Here is a 20,071-nt window from a genome sequence, read left to right as displayed (position 1 = left end):
TTTTCACAACGAAACACAAATTTAAGTTTCGGGTTTTGCTCAACAACCGTCACAATTTTCATCAATAAATTGATTAATTTAAATAAGTGCAGACAATATTTAGATAAGATTCTATTTATTAGCTAATCTTACAGTCAGCGATGTACCTCACAACAGGTATTTATGTACACTTATACATACACATTTCCATGCGTGCTTTTCATTAAATTTAGTAAGGCTGTTGAAATATTTTCTGTAGAGTTAATGTTTGTAGGCCTTAGTGCATAGATTTGTATGGCAAAGGATAGGAAAACAAATATCATAACGATTAAATAACTATATCCGCCTATTTATCCGTGCATGCTTTAGTGAACATTCAGTGCTTCATTGATCAATTCCAGGATCTCTTTAGTTTACCAACTACATCTATGAGTATTGCTATGTACAAACTAAAGTAGGGACTATTCTACTGTACTACTAGATGGGGTCCTGTAACGGTCTTGTTCGCCGGGAGAGTGAGGAAAAGCTTTGGAGTAACCTATTTCCAGCCACGAAGTCACCAGGCTCACATGTGAAACTCCTGATCCTGAGCCAGCAGGAGCTCCCTGGCATGGGAACAGTACTCCGCGTGCTAGCACTTCGGCAGGAAGGACTTTCTGGAGGGCAGCAGGCATAGGATGCTCAACGCCATAACCATGTGCCAGATGGAGTGGACGATGTGGTAGTTTTGCTTAGTCTGCAGAAAGGCATAGCACACCAGACCGGCGACCACGAGGGTCAGTCCAAAGGGCAGCCACACCGATAGGTATCTCCTTGAAGGGAACAGCTTACGAGACTTGGCACATCGGAGGCCCCAGCTGGTCGAGATCAGACAGATCCCCGTCAGAGCTGGAGCCAAGAACACCCATAAGCTCTGTTTATTCAGCTCCGTACCAAAGGCCAGCAGAATGGCTCCAAACATGTGCAGTAGTGAGACGAGTTCCGTTCGGACATGGGCCATGGCCACCAGGGTCACCCAGATGCTCAGCAAGCCGCAGTAGAAGTCGCAGAACTGTAGCACACCGATCTTCACCAGGCAGAAGCTGTACTCATCCTCGCCAGCGTCGCAGGCGTGATAGAAGATCGAGAAGAACATGGCAAAGAAGTAGATTACGCCCTCGGTGTAGTAGCGCCTTTTGACCGCCATGTAGATGCTCGGGAAGAATAGCAGGTTGCTTAGCGTAAGCAGCAGGGTGGCCAACAGGATGGACATGTTGGTGGGCACCTGCGAATCCTCCGTGCAATCCCAACCACGATATCCCTTCGAGCAGACGCACGTGGAGAAGACGAATCCGCCGGACATGTAATGATAGCACCTTCCAAATCGTCCACATCTTCCGGCCACACACGGACTGGAGGACACCGAGAAGACCACCGAAGTGTTGCAGTTCTCCACCGCTACATGCTGCTCCATTGCCGCCTTGTGGTGTTCCACGAAGAGTCGTGTCATCTGCTTGAAATTGGTACTGCACTTGTCGTCCATGATGCACTCCTTCACCTTGAGAGTTTCGGTTTCGTTCATCGCCTCCAGGCAATCGGGAGACTGCAAGCAGCTGGTGTAGCGAGCAACGGATTCAGCACAGTCACACGGGGAACGCATATCAGCCAACATGTCCTGGTGCTTCCTGATGAACTCCTTAACGCTCTCCATGATGGACACTCGTGCGGTTCCAGATCCGTGGCAGAACAGCCCCATGGTCACATACCTGCAGATGTGAAATTTGATTAGTATTAAGTTATGATTTCAAGTCATCCGAACTCACCATCGACCACTCTCGGGGAATGGCACGTGGACTAGACCCATGCTCTCCGTGTTGTTAACAATAATGGAGGCCTGCATTAGCCGCTGCCCGTAGCGGCACTTGTCCGGATACTCCGGCTCTCCTGGTTCACCCAACTGCATGCAGACCACAATCTGCATGCTCTGATTGCTGGTCGCCGAGACGGCGGGCACCACCTCCTCCTTGGGATCCCCGATCAGTCGCTCGGCCAGGATGCCGCCCAAATCTGGCGGCTGTGTGGGCAGACTCATCTTCAGGCTTGCGCGGTGCGCCTCTTTCATGGAAAGAGCGAAGGTAAGGGTGCCTCCGATATCGGACACCTGGCCCAGATCAAAGGCGAATCCCGAATGGGTTTTGGCCGTAAGATTGAGGGTTTCGGGCACCGTTCCGTTTACATCCGGCCGTAGATCGTAGTCAAACATGAAGAATTCGCGGTAAGTTTGGCGCAACAGCGAGTAAAAGTTCATTCGACGGAACTTAGTGGGTTCCCAGGGATTTGCACTGGAACTATTTGTGCTGTTTTGCACGGTCTTGGACTTCTGCATCGCGTTATCTGAGTCCTCGGTAATATAATCAATTTGCAGTACATACGATAAGCTATGATTTGTATGACTATTGTTGGCCTGAGAATGCATTTCCGATTCATCCGCCTCGTTGACGAAGGTCAATAGGGCATAGTGCCACGAATTGGGCTGCACGCCAAACTGAATAGAGATTTCTGTCGTCTGGTTTGGCCGGATGATGGTGCCGTGACCATGATTGTGATCCGTACCGCCCAGCGGATATCCATTGGCTCGTACATGGAAACCCACTGGCGGACACTCGTCGCACACTTGGTCGAACATTATCCGCGCCGTAGCATCGCCTATATCGTCTGGCACATAGAATCTGTAAATGATTTCATTGTTTGCGGTCGGTGTGCTGTTGTGGTTTTCCGTAGTATTTGCAAACTGAGCAGCTCGGCTGGATTTGCCCTCCGCAAGGGATTTGGATGCAACTTTCAGTTTCTGCTGCTTGGGCGGAATAGAGCGCAGCGGCCTGGAGGTGTTAAGTGCATCCTTGGTTATATTGGCTCCATTCAGTTCGGGCAAAACATGACTTGTTAGGTTGTCCTCGTGCTCCTGACCATTATTTATGATTATCGGACGGAATCGGGAAACGGACATCTCGGCGGACAGCAGAGTGTCACACGAAGCAGCGAGTCCTGCAAACGGAAATTAAATTCATAAATATGCATATGCAGTCTAAACACAATGCCGAAATCATCACAATCGGATTTTTGCATATTCAAAAGGCTTTTATCTCTGGGGTAACAAAGTCAATTTTTAAAAATATTCAAAAGTCTAAATAAAATTTATCACAATAGAAGGATTTTTTTTACGTTCCGCTGCAATGTCAATTAAATATTTGCATATTTTAAAGGAAGTCTGTAAATTGAATGGAGAAATACCTTGTTGTTCAATGCGGTCGTTATTGGGATCTGACCAACTCACAAACGCCACCGCAAACCAGTTGCCTATATAAGGTCCTTCAATGGTAATACGCTGCTGCTGCTCATCGGATAGAAACTGTAGGTCATATACCTTAAATCTGAAAGATATTAAATTGAGTTCGTTAATTTTCGAAGAGTGTACACAATATTATATACCTCTGATCCTTGGTAAAGAAGTTCTTGGGAAAGGTTATGTTCTCTGGACTTATCACGGGATAACTGCTCGCCTTCAGATGCAGCGTGACATCCTTGGGCTTACACTTGCGTTCTAACAAATTAGTTGTACTAAGTTTTAAGTTACTCTACCTTTTGTATTTGCAATACTCACGAAAGGCACTTTTGGGATCCTCGAACGCCTTGAAAGTAAAGTAGGCAGTTCGCGAATCGGGTGGAACATCAAAATGCAGGATGGACACATCCTTGTAGGATGTGTACTTTAGCAGCGAGTTCGACGGTAGTCGGACAACCAGTTCCTGATCCTCTGGCAATTTGAGTTCCTCAATCGGCACATACTTTGTGTACTCTTCCGATGGATTTTGCAGCACAGGCACACTCGAGTCCACAATGAGACGGTGGTCGACTAGAAGTAACATGAAGACCACCAGAGGACTGAAGTTGGGACGATGTGTGAGTATTTGAATCATTGTGTTTCTACAAGTAATGGTAACTCCTGGAATGAAAACAATTGGCATTAATTAGTTGAGTAATACGCTGAAAAAGTGCACATTTACTTTAAGTATGATTTAAAAAGCATCCTTCTCAAACTTTCATACCAGTAATTTGTTTTTATTTCGCGTGCAATTTCCAGGAGCAAGTTGGCTCAACTAGAATGGGCTACATACAGGGGATGGCTTTGTGCCCACGGACAAACCCAAACGATGCGGACATGGATAACATATAATGCTGGGCCTACGGATGAGCATAAATGTACATATTCCCAAACCCCAAACTTTCTGGCACAAGTACAGACATAAAGCCTTTTTGTTAGCTTGTGCAAGTAAATTGCACCGTTGCAAAAATGCCAAATTCCGGCCCATTTGTGTGGCGCGGCCAAAACCAATGTAGATTCGGTGCTATGGAGAACTTGTCCGGCAAAAGCCGAAAATAAAAAACTTCTGCACTCGATGCGGTGACGCTGGGCCTGAACTGTGCATTGTTGGCTAACACCTACTATAATTTATGGCCGACTTGTAGCCCCCAAAGCACTAGGAGAGCTATCTCGACCAGACTGCAGACTATCCGTGGGCTTACCTCATGCCCACCGAAATATATAGATACTCCACCACATAATCTGTCACATAAAAAGGCATATTGACCAAAAATGAACACAATTATTTTTCATCTTGATTTATCCATACCTGTTGCAGTTCTACATGCAATTTGTTTACACTCAACAAGCTAAATATTAGGGCCGAATTCTATATTGTTTATGAGCTATATGCATCTATATTATACATCGCTTTGAGCGAGCTTTTAATTAGTCAACGTATGTGTTTTCTGAATGAGAGTCGCGAAGCAACTGACGCATGCTGGTTCGGTTCGTAGAATTCGTGCTTGACCTAAGATCTTATCAGTACCACTCAATTCTCTTATCGAACTGTTGTGGAAACAAACATGCTCTTATCAGTTTAGCTTTGAGCTCATTCAGTGTGTCAAAACAATAGGCTTTTCACTCGAATATTTAATGGGCACTGTAGAATGTGAATTATTGATGCGTAAACGATGCAAAAATGTTTCTCAAACTTAAAACACTTGCTTTTGCTGATAATACATATCTGCTTACTTATTCATCAAGCTGAGTGAGATATATATATCAAACACATTATGCTCGACCGAATAATGACATCCCACTCTGCCGGTCGCCAATAGACTGAAAGCATGAGCTCTGCTCACCTGCTTTTTTTTTTTGGTTTTTTATACCTTTCGTATATTGGAAGTTTTGAAGATGTTCAAGATCTTTGAATGTGTCTTAAGAGAGGTTTTGACCTTTTTTCGCGGGAAAAATCCGCGTGACGCATTCGAGTTTACAATGCATTTGGGCAAGCAAATAACTATACTGGCACTTAGGTAAATAAGCAGTCGCGGAAAAGCTTTGTTGAGTTGTTTTTGAACTTCCGCGGCGTTTCCATTGACGACGCTGCTACTGCAATCGACCCCATATATCCACCAGATATCGGATGGTCGCTAAACAGATAAGCGCTTTGATTAATGAATGGGTCTCGGAGCACTAAGCTTTATTGTTCCGGGGAAATGGGGGAAATCCCAAGGCAATGCGTGATGAACTCGTGAGTGAGTGCTTTAGTAAGAGAAACATATGATTAGACTTGGTTTTTATATGTACAATATTTACATGAGAATGTTGGGCAATATGCAAGACGAAGCCTTAACGATTTTAAAATAATTACTTATTCTTATCAATGGCCGATTATGTGTCTAATTTGTATTCAAGTACACAATAATCTGCACCAACTACTGATAACTCAATTAATAATAATGCTCCGATCCACAAACACAATTCCAAGCGAGAGAGAGAGAGCAAAGAGAGGCTCTGAGCAAATGCGATCCACAAGAGAGCAAGTTCAAGTTCGTTTCTTGTGGCGGCTAAACAAGTTTTTCGTTTTTGAGAGCGCGAGTAAGCGGATATTTCGGGAGAGGTCTTTGGGACTGGGGCTGGGATCTATAGCTTCAGTTGTCTGTCCGCCGAGTGGTTCAACGCATCGCCGATCAAGTCCCACCGATCTGGGATCGCCCCATACGCAACCCGTGAAAGTTTGTGGATACCAGTTTCAGTGGCTTTGTGTACAATCTATATATGTGAAATTCAGCGAAAATCCCACCCTAAAATAAAAGTAATAATGGCTGCAAATGAAAATCAAATTTAAAATATATACTACGTGCAATTGGGTGACTCATTGTTACCAAAAAAAAAAAAAAAAACAGACGTGTGAATTCAATAATTAGCATATTGGAATGGCCTCTTTTGATGGCCCAATGTGGATATTTATATAATTAAATGATGAGCTTTTATTTTGTTGTCTTGCTATGGAGAGCAAGCACACCTCACCTAGGCGTTTTCTTCAGTTTCTAAACTTCCTTTTAAATTATTTGAATACACAAAGCATTCCCAAGCCGCTCTCTTTCGTCCCAATCTATCTGTCTTTTTCCGTGCGATCTTAAACTATGTGAGAGTGTGCACATACAGTTGCGGACAAAGATCTAAAGTCATACATAAAATATAAAGATAATTAAAGACAAGGTCGTCTTTATATATAATGCTCTATTAGAAGAGTAAACACCTACAATTTTTATAAATATTCCATTAAAATATAGTTTAACGTGTTTCAAGTTATGTGAAACTATTTGAATGTAGTTGACTCTTCTGGAGATTTTTCAAATATTTTCCTTTGTCAGTGTTGAGTGGCCTGTCGCTGCTATTGCTTTGACCGCTGCTGTTTGTACATGTATATTGGGGTTGTGCTCGGTTGCCCAGTTTGTTTTGCTATTGCGCCATGCACCCGATGCCGTATACGTCAAAAAGAGAAATCGCCGACCCGCTTCATGACGCGCAGCGTCTTAAGTTATATTTTCTTTTAGTTGGGCGTGATGTCTGCCCTTCACTTAAATATTTCAACAATCATATATTGTATGCTGGATCATTGCAACCAGTTGGCAGTGGCATTTGGCATGCAATATTTCCGGGCTAAAACAAACGACTGTTTCCTCTTTGTTAATTTAATAAAACCCATTTCTATGGCGGAATCTGCAGAATGCGGACGACACAAACTCCCACGCGTTTATATGTTTTTTCTTGTTTTCGATTTTTTTGAACACGTTGTGCAGCAGCTTTTAATTAAAATTTCATCACCTTGTCTCAGTCCTCGGACATCTGGCAGGCTGCCTTTTAGGCGGTTGATTGCGCAATGGTTTATCACCATCACAACCACGAAAGTCGGATAATACACTGCAGAAAACAATTAACTTCCTGGCGGAGAAGAAGCCTGCTGCTGACCATCATTGTGGTCACAGCCACAGTGGTTTCACTGATTTCACAAGAAGGTAAGTGTTATTAAGTGAATATTCTGTAGGGCCTGGTTACAACTGTAATTAAGCATACACATTATGTTGGCACCCTTCACACGTCCAACTATTGTAGATTATCTGTCAGATTGGCTATATGAGGGTATCGGGTCAATAGTCTCCGTCTATCGCGATGTCGCAACACGTTAATGACCACAATATTGATGCGTAATTGGCGCCCGAAACAATGCGAATCGCTCTTGAAGTCCCACAATGGTCCAATTGTCCCCGTGGGCGAGAAAAACAAATGAAATTGAGCTCCAGTACATTTAGCCTTGACCGTGAATGCTCCACCAGATTGCTGGGCGACATTTTGGCGAAGGCGTTTAATACCCGGTGTTTGAACTCTTAATTCGACTAATGGGCCAGGAAATAGATTGAATTTTATTTGCACTTTTAATAAAAAAGCAATAAATTGGGCATAGAAATCAGAGTTCAACAACTTATTTGCCAATGTTTTCGGTGCAGAAATATAAATATTGGGAATAGTTTTCGCAATTCAATATTTATTTTATTAGTTTCGCAACTAATTGTGATTTAAATAATAATAGTGACAAATGAAGCTTTAACAATTTTATTAAATTTGTGCTTATTTTTCTTTCCCATGAGCGGTAGCATATAATAATAATACGATACAAATTTGCAGAAAGGTATTTGTATTTCAACCAATTATGTTTATAAAAAATATTCTGAATCGATTGGAATTATTCGTAATGAAGTCCGTTTCATCTTAAGTCTTCTAAATTTTTTCCTGGTTTCCTGGTAATAAATCATTGGAAATCTGTATTATTTAAAATTCTCCATATTAATATTGCTTTCGAACTGAAACTCACGCACACAACTCATCAGCATATTGTGCAACATTTAGCCGAAACGGAACATTTCTGCGAGCATCGTAATAAATGGCAGTCGTGTATTTTTGGATGTGGATGGGCTTACACGCGGACAGAGTTAAATCCGCTCAAAACAATGTTCCAAGACCTCAGACCTGTTTGGCCACGCAATCCGCAGCGCAAAAACATGCTGCTCACTTAAGCGGCGCCGTCAGACACGCTGTTGGCCAAAATAAAGAAAAATAAGACTCTCCTTTAGCCGTTCTCCGGGTTACACACGCATATAACACACATATAACCATGTAGCCGTATAGCCATATATCACGTATACGTATTCGTTACATGTGTGCGCATTTGTATCTGAAGGTCGAGCGCCAGCAGAAGAGATACAAGTGCAAACAACTCAACCGGTTATCACGTCACGTCGCTTAGGTCCATTGAATGATGCTTATGGCTGACTTATGGAGCGCCAAGAAATCAACTGAATATGCGAATATTTCACGGACATTCTCAGTGGACAATGAACCGATTGATATTCGCTAGAAAAACTGCCACCACAAATTTTACCCCAGATGTTGCAATCTGGCCCTCGCCCAAAAGGGGGTAGCCTTTGTCTGCACTTGGCTCGCGTTCAAAGCGATTCCCAAGTGGGAGACATCCGGGTCAATAGCTGGCACTCGCAGTATCCGAATGAACTTGGCTGCCAACTAACTGTTGGGCCATGGAAATGCGAGTTAAGTCGCTGTCTTAACCAATTAATCGCTGTGTCGTCATCGGTTTCGACGACCGCTTTGAATGGATTGAAAAGGTGCTTGCTGTGGGATTACAAAACAAGTTAATCGCCTCACATGAACACTCTGCTTTTAAGTGATATCGCGTTTCTAGGAAGGGGTTTTCTAGGGAAAATTATAGTTTTTTGATATATTTTTTTTATCATCTAAATGTTTTTACATTATATTGTATATTAAACGGGATAGTTAGGAAGTTAAACATGTGCTCCACGAACTACGTTATTACTTTTAAGTCAGTATCGAGGTGATCTCTAAGTTTTTTTATGCAAACAAAGTGTGGGATCTTGTTGTACAATAATATTAAAATAAAACACTTTATAAAACCGGTACTGTAACATCGGAGAATCTGGCTTATGTACAACAACCTGTTGTTCATGAACATGCTATAAAACGGCATATTATTAATTTTTCATGTAAATTTTCAGCCGAGGCCCACAATCAGAATGCACCACCGATTCTATATGTTCGCGAACGCAACTGGCGTATTTCGGAGACCGAGAAAGTTGGCCAGATAATCGATAGAGTGCGGGCGGAGGATCCGGATGGCGATGATCTGATATTTGGCATAGAACCGCGATTCAGTCTGCCTGGTGGTGAAAACGATGCTAGTCCTCCGGAGAAGATACCCTTTCAAATTGATCGAGAAACGGGAGTGGTAACTCTCAATGAAAGTTTGGCAGGAAGGGTAAGTCAAATGAATATATATGTTATATATCTTTCAACAGGCATTTCTAATTTGATTCCTTATAGGCTGGTCAGAATTTTCTCATCTATATAACTGTCACCGATGGCTCCTATACGGCAAAGAATGAGGTTTTCATCAATATCTTGGGCGAGCGGGAGAATAGCTCCGGCTATCGACCGCAGACATCAATTTCGAACGTGGTGCACAATATATCGCAATTCCTTCCACGTTTTGACCAGCTGCCCGGTGTTCAATCCATCCGGAATGGGCTGCCAAACAGCCGACCAGGCGGTTGGTATCCACCGGTGCCCCAGAACAATATATTCGGTCCGCCGCCATTCGGTAACAACTACCCACCGCCTCCGCCGAATATTCCCGGCGTGCGGGGAGAGCAGAGTGGAGAAGAGGAGCAGCCGGATGAGGAGGTGACACCCACAACACCCGTCAGAATCAGCTCCACCACGCCGAAGAGTCGCACCAAACTGACGCCGATAACTGCCAATAATTCAACGAGAGTCGAATCCGCAATCCCCGCGGAGACAACGACACCGAGTGGCGGCCACCATAATAATAGCTCCAGTCCCATCACAATTTTCTCCCTCAAGTCCGGCACAATTCCGATTGTGGTCACCGTGGGCGGATTCTTTGTCGCCATCGCCGTGCTTCTGGCGTACTTGTGCCGCCGACGCCTCTGCGCCATCAGCAGGACGCTAAAGAAGACCAAGGAGAAGGAGGAGCTGGCCAAGAAGTCCAACCAAAGCCAGCTGAGCAGCACGCTGACCGACGACAGCCGCAACTCGATGGTCATGCAGCAGTGGCAAGGACCTGTGGCCTTCGCCAATCGCTATGTTCCCTGGGAGCGGGATCAGCAGATGGGCATTGTGAGTGGAATGCAAGCAATATAAACTAACTAATTTCAGTCACTGATATGCGGTTACTTAGGTAGGGTATCTCCTGTTGAATGGCCTTTGGGCTTTTGGTAGCAATTTCATTATTAATAGCTAACCAAAGAATTATTCAAAAGAAGTATGACAGAGTGCTAATAGATTTAGGTCAGACCTTAATAGCATACCTCACAAAAGCTCTACAGTGAAGTAAAACAAAATGTGCAGAAGCATTTTATCTTGCAAAGTAAAGAGTGCGAGTACTGGCAACGTAATCTAAAATTCATATTTCACAGAAGGTCCATTTGAAATGATTGCATAAAATTAGTGGGCGATGCAGAAGAGCTTATGCAAATATCGATTGAGTTTTACCCGTTTTGGGAGTGATTGGGGCTTAGGGCACGGAGTCCCTAATCGACAGCTACTCCAGTGCAGATTTCAACCTCAGTTGGCTCTCATTCAACGCCTCCTCCGCAGCAGAGTGGCTGTCGTCCTTTTGGTCCCTTGGTCCCTAGGTCCGTAGATTTTTTGGCCCTGTCACCCACAGTATCCACGCAGGCAGGCAGTGTAATTGACAGGAAAAAGTAGCTGAATGCAGCTGCATGTTGGCTTTGAGCCCTTGGAGTCTGCTGGGAACGTCCTTTCATTCGATTCCCATTTATTGACAGCGAATGCCAAAACTTCAGCAGGCTCTCGCGTCATCAGCAAAAAACTGAAACGCGCGTAAAAATTTTGACATTTTGTGGTGCTGACAGCTGGGCTTTATTTTGAAATTTTGAAATTTCAGCACTTTGCTATAACAATAGAATATTTGCATCCATATAGTTATTTATTGCATTTTTTTGGGCTGTTTCTAAAGTTAGTACTGTCATGTTAATTGCAAAAGCTATGATGTCAGTATAGATTCTAAAGTTCCGCTCTGATTTTATGAAACTTAAATGTCAATCAAAGTTTAACCTAGATTTTATGCCGTCACCACGGTTAACGTGACAACCAGTAGGGGATCACAACTAATCAAAGTGTTTTTTCTTGTTTTTCTGAATCCTGTACGCGACACAAATGTCAACATCGCTCGCATTTCCGCTCACCTGGACATTGGACATTGCACAACTGCCATCGATGCTGTCGCTCAAAGGCAACGTCCCAGTTATCAACAGGTGTCACCAATGGCGGAGTGTCCTCCCCCGGAGTGCCCAGTCCCGGGACAGGTGAGCCGGGTTCCAACTTGGGCCCGGGCTGCTTGACAGGTGGAGCAGGAAGTTCCGGCGCACCGGAAAACGCTTTTGCCGGCGAGGCCAACTGCGACCGCTGGGAATTCCCCAGGTACCGATTGAAGTTCTTCAATATCTTGGGCGAAGGAGCCTTCGGACAAGTTTGGCGCTGCGAGGCCACTAATATAAATGGTAAGTTTGAGTAGAAAACAAACCAAATAAGTTAAGATGACTATGAAATCTAAGCCGCAATGCAACAATTAATATCCTTTGGGATAGATTAGGGTCATAATTCATTCCTAAATCGATTTTGATTTAATATAATAGTTTATCTTGAAAAAGGTTTTGAAAAGGTGTATACCTCGCTTAAATTCCCATTAGATTCAGGCCTTTAGTTCCACGAGATCCATAATTTCAACAGAGTAATTTCATCAATTTCGCTGTGATGCCGAAAGGAATTTAAAATGGAGCAGATTGTGCATTCAATCAGCGGAGTTCCACAAAACGACTGGCACATGCAATCCGGCAGTTGTTGGCCCAAATTCAAGTGCTCAGGTGGTGCAAAAATGTGCATGTAGTAGTGGGTGGATGTCCACCACCCACTCGATATACCACATTCCAGAGCTCCACACTGAGCCCTTTTTTATGAGCACGTATGTAGAATAGAGTGCAAAACGAAAGGCAAGTGATTTCTGGATTTCTATAAAGGCAGAAAAAAAGCCTGGGTTCCTATGTGATGCAATGCAATGGTAAACTTTAAATATTAAATAGATAACAAGTGTATGATTTTAAGAATTTAAATATGATACAAGCGCCTAAGGATAATTATCTATTTGCAGGCAACGAGGGCATTACAACCGTGGCTGTGAAGACGCTCAAGGAAAGTGCCACCGAAGTGGATCGCAAGGACCTCTTATCCGAACTGGAGGTGAGTTGGATGGCTAATCGCATAATTCTGGCGAATCAGCATTTACAATTTCCTAAATCAACCGTAAAGAGTATGCAAAACACCGACAAAATCGTTACAACATCCCCAGTTGGCTCGATTTCTCGGCTGCCTTTTCCTCTGTCACTTTTCATTCAATTGGTCGCCGTCGCCTTTCCCGCCCAAAAAGAAAAAAAAGAGGATGAAAATATCCTGACAGACTCGCTAACTCGACGACTGAGTACTGAAAACTGAGAACCGAGAACTGAGAACTGAAAACTGGGAGGACTGTCGGGGCAAATCTTGTGAGTTGGTTTTTCTGGTTAGATGAAAAAGTTTTGTAAATTGAAAATTAACGATGCTGAAAAGTTTCGAAAGAATTCCTTTCCTGTTCCCGCTGCTACCAGCCATATCCCCTTGAGTTCGGATTTAATGTTTGCCTTTTTAATGAAAACGCCAAGGAGTCCACTTATGTGTCTCACTCCAGAAAGTTTCAAAATGTTTCACTACCTGCTGCCAAGTTTGCAATTGCAGGTGTATTTAGTTAAATTCAGGAATATAATTTGGCTAAGTGGTTCAGTGGCAAATTCTAAGAATATCTACCTTGTTTATGCTCGACTTGACCACTGATTTCTTGGCCACGTTTCGAGTAGTCACTGTAAAGTTTCATCTCTCTGTTTATTGTCAAAAAGTCCTACCCATTCAAGAGTTTTCTAATTTAAAGTTTGCCACTGCCTTTCTCCACTTTTACTTTGCCTGTCATTTAGTTATTGTATTTGTTGTTAGCTAATTAGCTTTGTTGGGCACTGTAATCTGGGTAAAATGCTATTTAGTGAATTAAATTTAAAGCCCAGTATGACAAATGCAATTCGGCCATGGTCACGATGTGGGTTAAATGCCAATTCGAATACTGTCTGCCTTATTGCATATTGCATATTCATGCTCGCCAAAAATACTGCGACAAAATGATTAATTTATGCCCTTGTAAGTAGCCCGGTGTCAGGCGTGCATATTTAATGAGCTGGATCCTTGTGGGCTTACATATGCGAGCACTCCGAAAAATCCTCACAATCCAGTCAAGCGGGATTGCTGCCTTAAAAGAAAAATATGCCATGTCAACATATATCAGCATTTCGAGGCTCAAACGCCTTTGAGCTGTGTAAATCCAAATGCGCTGAGCTGCACAATTGTCCGCAATCAGTGGGCTAAAATATTTTCATTTCGAATGGCGAATCAATAAATTTGATTGTAGTGGTCGGAGCGAAGGTCCTTTGTTCCGTGCGCATTTATGGTCCTTTAATGGCATCAACACTTTCAGTCATTTGCATACTTGTGCAAGGCAATCAAAGGAGTGTTGTCATGGCAATTATTTGCCACTATCACATATAGATATTCTCGTATCTGAATTTCACAATACGATTGTTAAGGCCGCAATGATAGCGACACAAGAGCTAGGACCATTTTTCGTATCGATTAGCATTTACATACTATACTTGGGTGCATTATTATTACCTCTGGTCTCGCCGGTTTGGAAAAGTCGATGGCTAGCTAATGAGTTCAGCATTTGGGGGCACTGAGTAGCATTAATTCAACGCGCACACAAACACGCACCGCACTCATTTCGGGCGAAACTATTTTGACAGCAGTTGCGGGCTGTAAACACGGAGGAAACTCCCGCAGCCTTGCAAAAAGACGACAAAAAAAGTCCTTTGCCCGGATACCAAACACAATCCGAACTGTGCGCTCCGGCGCCTTGAAACAAACTGATTCCTGTTGCTGTTCCTGCCAGCAACAAAATAATGAAGAAAAAAATAGAAACAAAAAGAACCACAGCATCCTCTCGCCTGGAGGGCCACCATACCACACATACTCGTATCTCTCTGAATCCGAGACTGAGCATCTCGCAGGACCTCCAATCCGCTCGTCCTGCGCAGTGCATCTTTCGGAGTTCGAGACCTTTTGCGGCCTGGCCTTGCCCCTTGCAATCTGACTCTGACTCTGTTGACTCCGTGACTCTGAATCTGAATCTGAACAGGAATCTGAGGAGGAATCTGATGCCATAGAGCCACTCTAGGGTTGCCGTCGTGTGGGTCGCGTCCTTCATCATTAAAGTCGCATTTGGTTCTCGTTCTGGTTTTGGTCCTGCACCGGCAGCCTTCTGCGGCGGCAGTTTATCATGTTCTGCGGATTACCCCAGAAACGAGAATAATTGCACTTTAATTTTAGAACAATGAAAAATTATGAATGGCCCTCGGCTAGGCTGCAGACTCATTCCTCAAGTTGCCTCCGCATTTGAAGGCGCTAGAGACCTGGAAAATTACCGGGCTTTATTGTTTTTTCTTTTGTTTTTTTGCTTTCGCGCGGCGGCCTTAGTTGTTCAAAGTTTGAATTTGAATTGGAGGGGAGACGGTTGGTTATTAACTGAAATGAATGACGGCTACTTGGGAAATCGGATAGCCCAATAAATCAGAAGGAAAGTGGCTTAATAAAACACTTATTAATAGGATTTCTGCCTCGTTAGTAAAACAAACAGCTTGATTGTGTGACATTTATAAAGCAATTTGTTATTCATTTTTTTTTTTAGGTAATGAAATCTCTGGAGCCACACATCAATGTTGTTCATTTGTTGGGCTGCTGCACGGACAAGGATCCCACATTTGTGATTCTGGAGTACGTGAATCGGGGAAAACTGCAAACGTACCTACGCAGCTCACGCGCCGAAAGGTAGGCAATAATTCTTATAAATATTAAAAACAAATTAATTTAATTTCCATTTTTATAGGCACTATGGAAACACTCATGGAAAGTCAAATGTACTAACGTCCTGCGACCTAACATCCTTTATGTATCAAGTAGCTAAGGGCATGGACTACCTAACATCTCGAGGAGTAAGTTGACTAGGAAAATCTAAGTGCTATCTAATTTATATATATGTAATTCCCTATCCAGATTATCCATCGTGACTTGGCTGCTCGAAATATTCTCATAACCGATGATCACACTTGCAAAGTTGCGGACTTTGGCTTCGCACGAGATGTAATCACCTCGAAGATTTATGAAAGAAAAAGCGAGGGCAAGCTGCCCATCAGGTAATAAATATTTCAATAAATCATTATAAGCAAAAGTGTTCAAGCAAAGCCCTGATTTTTCAGATGGATGGCTACAGAGTCGCTATACGACAATATATTCTCCGTAAAGTCGGATATCTGGAGCTTCGGCATACTGATGTGGGAAATTGTGACGCTGGGATCGACGCCCTACCCTGGCATATCAGCAGCAGATGTGATGCGAAAGGTATGCATAAAAAATAAAAATAAATTTATTGTATATATGGAATAAATGTAATTAATTTTTTTCAGGTGAGGGATGGATATCGTCTGGAGAAGCCCGAGCACTGTCGTCGGGAGCTGTACAACATAATGTACTACTGCTGGTCCCACGATCCCCAGGAGCGTCCTCTATTCGCGGAAATAATCCAAATGCTCGACAAGCTGCTGCACACGGAAATGGATTATATCGAACTCGAGCGGTTTCCCGATCACAACTACTACAATATCGTTAGTCTTAGTGGTGAAAAGTTGTAGTAGGGTGGCCCCCAATGCACTGAACCCGAACCCCAAGAGCTTTATTACCTCCAAACGACTTTGGGACATCTGGTTCCAGTAAGTTGATACTCTTACTTGAATTTGCATACAGAGAGAAGGTTTACACTGCCATTACGAGTCGCACTGCAAATAAATGTATCTTTTGGATATTTGACACGTCGAAATGCCAAAGTGTTTAGCACTATCTTTGAGTTTCGGTTGAGCGATATACTCCAATGCAAAGGCCGTTGTAATTCCTCTTAAACTCTAAGTTGATTGCATTGTTTGCGTTCACGTTTTATTTATTTGACTTGTATTATGTACTTAATTTATCAACCGTGTATAGAAGTTATACTATATGTAATTTATATTATTGTTAAACCGAAAATAAACCATAAATATACACCTAAAAGCGTCATTTTTTCCACATCCTTAAACTCCCTTTCATATCCTTAAACATTCATCAACCTAAGCCGAATTCGTTGACGCATAGTTATTTAGAGACTTATTGGCATGGCAAACTTTGCAGCTCCGGCGAACTGAGTACGTGCATAAATGATGCCGATGGCGTCAAAAGCTGACGAAGCTGATACCTAAAAGACTGACTACGTGACGTGCATCCAGAAATTTAGCATACTCGCATTAAACATATCGATTTCTGCTCACTGCGGCAACGAACCATTCTTATATAGCAGCCATATAATGGCTTTCGAATCGCATCTATTTAAATCTTTAGTTATTAGTCAGCATAAAATGCAACAGGTTGGCATTGCATCAAAAACACATTAAAGGCTCTATTCGGGTCGCCATTTAAGCCCTTTAAAGTGGCTTGCAAAATACGCAAACTGGGAGTGGAAAGGAGTAGTTCATTTGGGTGCGATTCTATTTTTATTACCGAGCAGCAACAGCAACAGACTAATTGCGGGTTAAAACTGAGCACGGCTTTTATATGTTCCAAGAATCCGTGGCACAATACGGCGCATGGTCCGCTCTTCTGGAGCACGTGTTTGTGTTGTTGGATCGGAGCAGGAGCAGCAAACTATTGTGGCACCATATGTCCGCCTATTATGGAAATATTTGTTGTCATGCTGCCAGAGAGGAGTAGCAATTAAAGCAGCTAGTCAGCTGTTTATATAATCGTTCGATTAAGTGCGCAATTTGCATTTAAATGTATTAATATACAAATGCTTTTATAAATAAATAAATTTACTTAGCTATAAGCCAGTGTTTTTGTCATTAACATGTTTGCCAAATGATTTCAAATATTTAAGATGAGAATATTTACCAGCTCCGTTGAACAAAGCTCTCTGTGTGGAGAGGACATGCGCAGGTGTGTTTATACCAAAAGCTTGAAGGACTCCGAATTGCCAAACATATAAGACACCAACTGGCCAACTTCAAACGTCAAACAGTTATAAACCATTATCGTTTCATTTCAAATCTTCTTAGTCACTTTATTTATAATTTTCATGTTGAAAAAAAAATATGAAAGTTATATGCTATGCTATGTTAATAAATACTCAAACAATCGTTTGATTTAAAGCGCGTTTCTGGCATTATAAACTACTCTAGCCTAAAGACAAGTCCAATGCCAGCATATGAACCTCTATTGCACAGCCCTCCATCATCGATAGTCTAGGGATTTAGATGTAGTCATCATTGTCGGGGCCGTGCAATTTGGTTTCTTCGCTCTCCCGCTCCCACTCGTTCATCTTGGCCTGCATAATGAGGTCCTGGAAGGATCCGTACTCAGTGTTCTGGCGCGTCTTGGCCGTTAGACCCACATCTCCCTCGTCGTCGTAGAAATTATCGGATTCGTAATCAGTATCCCTGGCCATGTCAAGATCGGGATAATCGTGCTCCTCGGCGTTGCGTGGAATTCCGTGCTTCAGATAGAATGAGTTCAGCAGGCTCTCGATCTTCCATGATGGCATATCGGAAACCATCTTGACGGCGATCTTACGGCGCGGCCTTTTTAGGGTCTTGTGTGGCCTGTCGGCCAGTTCAAAGTTCAACGAGGTCTTCAGCATGCGCTTGGATGCCGTCAGCTTCTTCAGGATGGATCTGTAGAGTCCCATGAACTGATCGGGTTGTGGCTTGGCCTTCGGCAGTGCCTTTGGGTTCTCCAGAATGAATCGATTGAGCAGCTCCTTAGTGCCTTGTTGGTCCTTTTGCGATTTTAGCAGTTCAACTGAAGAGGAAATAATGACAAAGTTAGTGAAGAGTTCAAAATGAGCTTTAATCTAAGTCGCAACCCACCTTTTTCTTGGCTTAGTCCGAGTGTGTTCTTGAAGACGCCCCAATCGTCCTTGGGCCCAGTCTTGGCTGGATTCTTCTCCGCGCTCTTGATGTAGAGAGCCAGGCAGCTTTGCTGGATGGCCGCCAGCAAAATCAGAATGATAGCTTTTCCCAACTGCATCTTCAGATCGATGTGCTTCGTTCGGTGGTTGTGGCGAATGTGATGTCCTGTGCTCCTGCGTAGCTACCCTTATATACCTCGATCCTTTCGGACTGATCCGCATCCGCGTTAATTGACATAACCGCACATCAGCGTTGCGTGGCTGCGATAATCAGACAATGGCTGCAAAGGCGCTTGACACTCGAGACATCCGGGGCGCCTGCGCAAGGACCACTTTTGGCCAAGGAGTCAGCCCAGGACGACATGTGCTTGATTGAACCTCCGACGCGCAGCGCCTGCCTTTGTTTTTCTAGGGAACACTTAGCGCGAGCCGCGGCAATTAAACGGCAAACTGAGCGCACACAAAAATTAGTGCTTACGCATCTTGCCTCAGACGGCGGCCAGGTAGACCGCGTCCAGTCCTCAGTCCTTGCCACAGGACCAAGCTGGACGAGGCAGAGCAAGGCGACACCCAACGACAGGCGACTACTAGCGGCCAATGTGGGAATCAAAGTGCGTAATTGAGTCGCTTAAAAGCGCCAAATGGTTTCATGAATGTACCGCTCTCACCAGGCTCACCAGGTAGACGCTCGCCTTTCAAATGCGAAAGGAAGTACAAATAAATCCTAGCGCCAGCCATAAACGGATCAACTGCGCCGATCTCAATCCGCTGGTCTCCGCTCCTGCTCATCGACAAGTTCTGCGCTCGCTAATTATTCCTGAATGCGGGTTTTATTGATGCAATATAAATAATGCAAATGCAATTTGTGGTGCATGCAGACAAGGGGGTGGTCCCTAAAAAATGTGCCATCTAAGTAAGCCATTGCCACTGTCGCTGCCACTGCAGCTGCGGAAGACCAGCATTGAGTTTTCGACGGGTAATTATGTAATATGCATAATGACAATAAATAAAGTTAGTCGAAATATACATATGTATGTATGTAGGTAACCAGGGAAAAGATTAGGTTGAATGTGGAATTAGCTTTATTTAAATTAAATCAACAAAAAATGCACAAGGTGAAGAAGTAGTTCTATATATTATATCAATTTTTCACATTTAAAATATGTGACTTGTCATACAATTTACCAAATATTTATAAGTAGGGAAGTTTTGTGCCTTCTGTGCTATAATACAAATATAACTTTGATACATTCCATCAAATTTTATAGAAAATAGCTATTGAAAAAATAGCTAATTGAAAATGACTAGCGAAATGAATGGAAATTAAATAGTTTTTTATTTTCTTAAAATATAGCTATGCCTTAATATTCAAGGCTAAAAAGCAGTAGGTAATCAATCGTTCAAGGGCTTACCTACTATTTTAAAAATACTAATGTCAATTTTAAAGTTATTCTCTTCATGACATGAAGCTTACTACTATTCTTTTGCTA

General features: G+C 43.1%; 3 protein-coding genes across 5 annotated transcripts; 1 reads left to right on the top strand and 2 right to left on the bottom strand.

Annotated features, from left to right (window-relative positions):
* Positions 1 to 4: 4 nt before the first annotated feature.
* On the bottom strand, positions 5 to 14,442 carry CG13654 (uncharacterized protein). Of its 3 annotated transcripts, none has more exons than NM_143093.3 (6): positions 14,210 to 14,442; positions 3,620 to 3,961; positions 3,448 to 3,559; positions 3,250 to 3,389; positions 1,782 to 3,003; positions 5 to 1,724 (listed from the first exon to the last, which is right to left on the bottom strand). In NM_143093.3, exons 1-6 carry the CDS (start codon positions 14,259 to 14,261, stop codon positions 611 to 613), a joined length of 2,982 nt encoding a protein of 993 aa, NP_651350.2. In that variant the 5' UTR covers positions 14,262 to 14,442; the 3' UTR covers positions 5 to 610. The 3 variants fall into 3 exon arrangements, with proteins under 3 accessions (NP_651350.2, NP_001287523.1, NP_001287522.1); NM_001300594.1 differs by lacking the exon at positions 14,210 to 14,442 and adding an exon at positions 5,075 to 5,143; NM_001300593.1 differs by lacking the exon at positions 14,210 to 14,442 and adding an exon at positions 4,650 to 4,810.
* Cad96Ca (Cadherin 96Ca) lies at positions 5,977 to 16,689 on the top strand. The gene is made up of 11 exons (NM_143092.3): positions 5,977 to 6,140; positions 7,167 to 7,347; positions 9,418 to 9,677; positions 9,743 to 10,558; positions 11,697 to 11,964; positions 12,612 to 12,700; positions 15,282 to 15,421; positions 15,480 to 15,585; positions 15,647 to 15,786; positions 15,850 to 15,991; positions 16,057 to 16,689. The coding sequence occupies exons 2-11, from the start codon at positions 7,212 to 7,214 to the stop codon at positions 16,279 to 16,281; spliced, it is 2,322 nt and encodes a 773-aa protein (NP_651349.1). The 5' UTR covers positions 5,977 to 6,140; positions 7,167 to 7,211; the 3' UTR covers positions 16,282 to 16,689.
* Positions 16,690 to 17,728: 1,039 nt separating this feature from the next.
* On the bottom strand, positions 17,729 to 18,733 carry CG13653 (uncharacterized protein). Its single transcript, NM_143091.2, has 2 exons — positions 18,541 to 18,733; positions 17,729 to 18,472 (listed from the first exon to the last, which is right to left on the bottom strand). Exons 1-2 carry the CDS (start codon positions 18,698 to 18,700, stop codon positions 17,925 to 17,927), a joined length of 708 nt encoding a protein of 235 aa, NP_651348.1. The 5' UTR covers positions 18,701 to 18,733; the 3' UTR covers positions 17,729 to 17,924.
* Positions 18,734 to 20,071: the final 1,338 nt, after the last annotated feature.

The sequence above is a fragment of the Drosophila melanogaster genome, chromosome 3R, assembly GCF_000001215.4.
Source record: "Drosophila melanogaster chromosome 3R".
Taxonomy (NCBI): domain Eukaryota; kingdom Metazoa; phylum Arthropoda; class Insecta; order Diptera; family Drosophilidae; genus Drosophila; species Drosophila melanogaster.
This window is presented reverse-complemented; position numbering and strand designations above follow the sequence as displayed.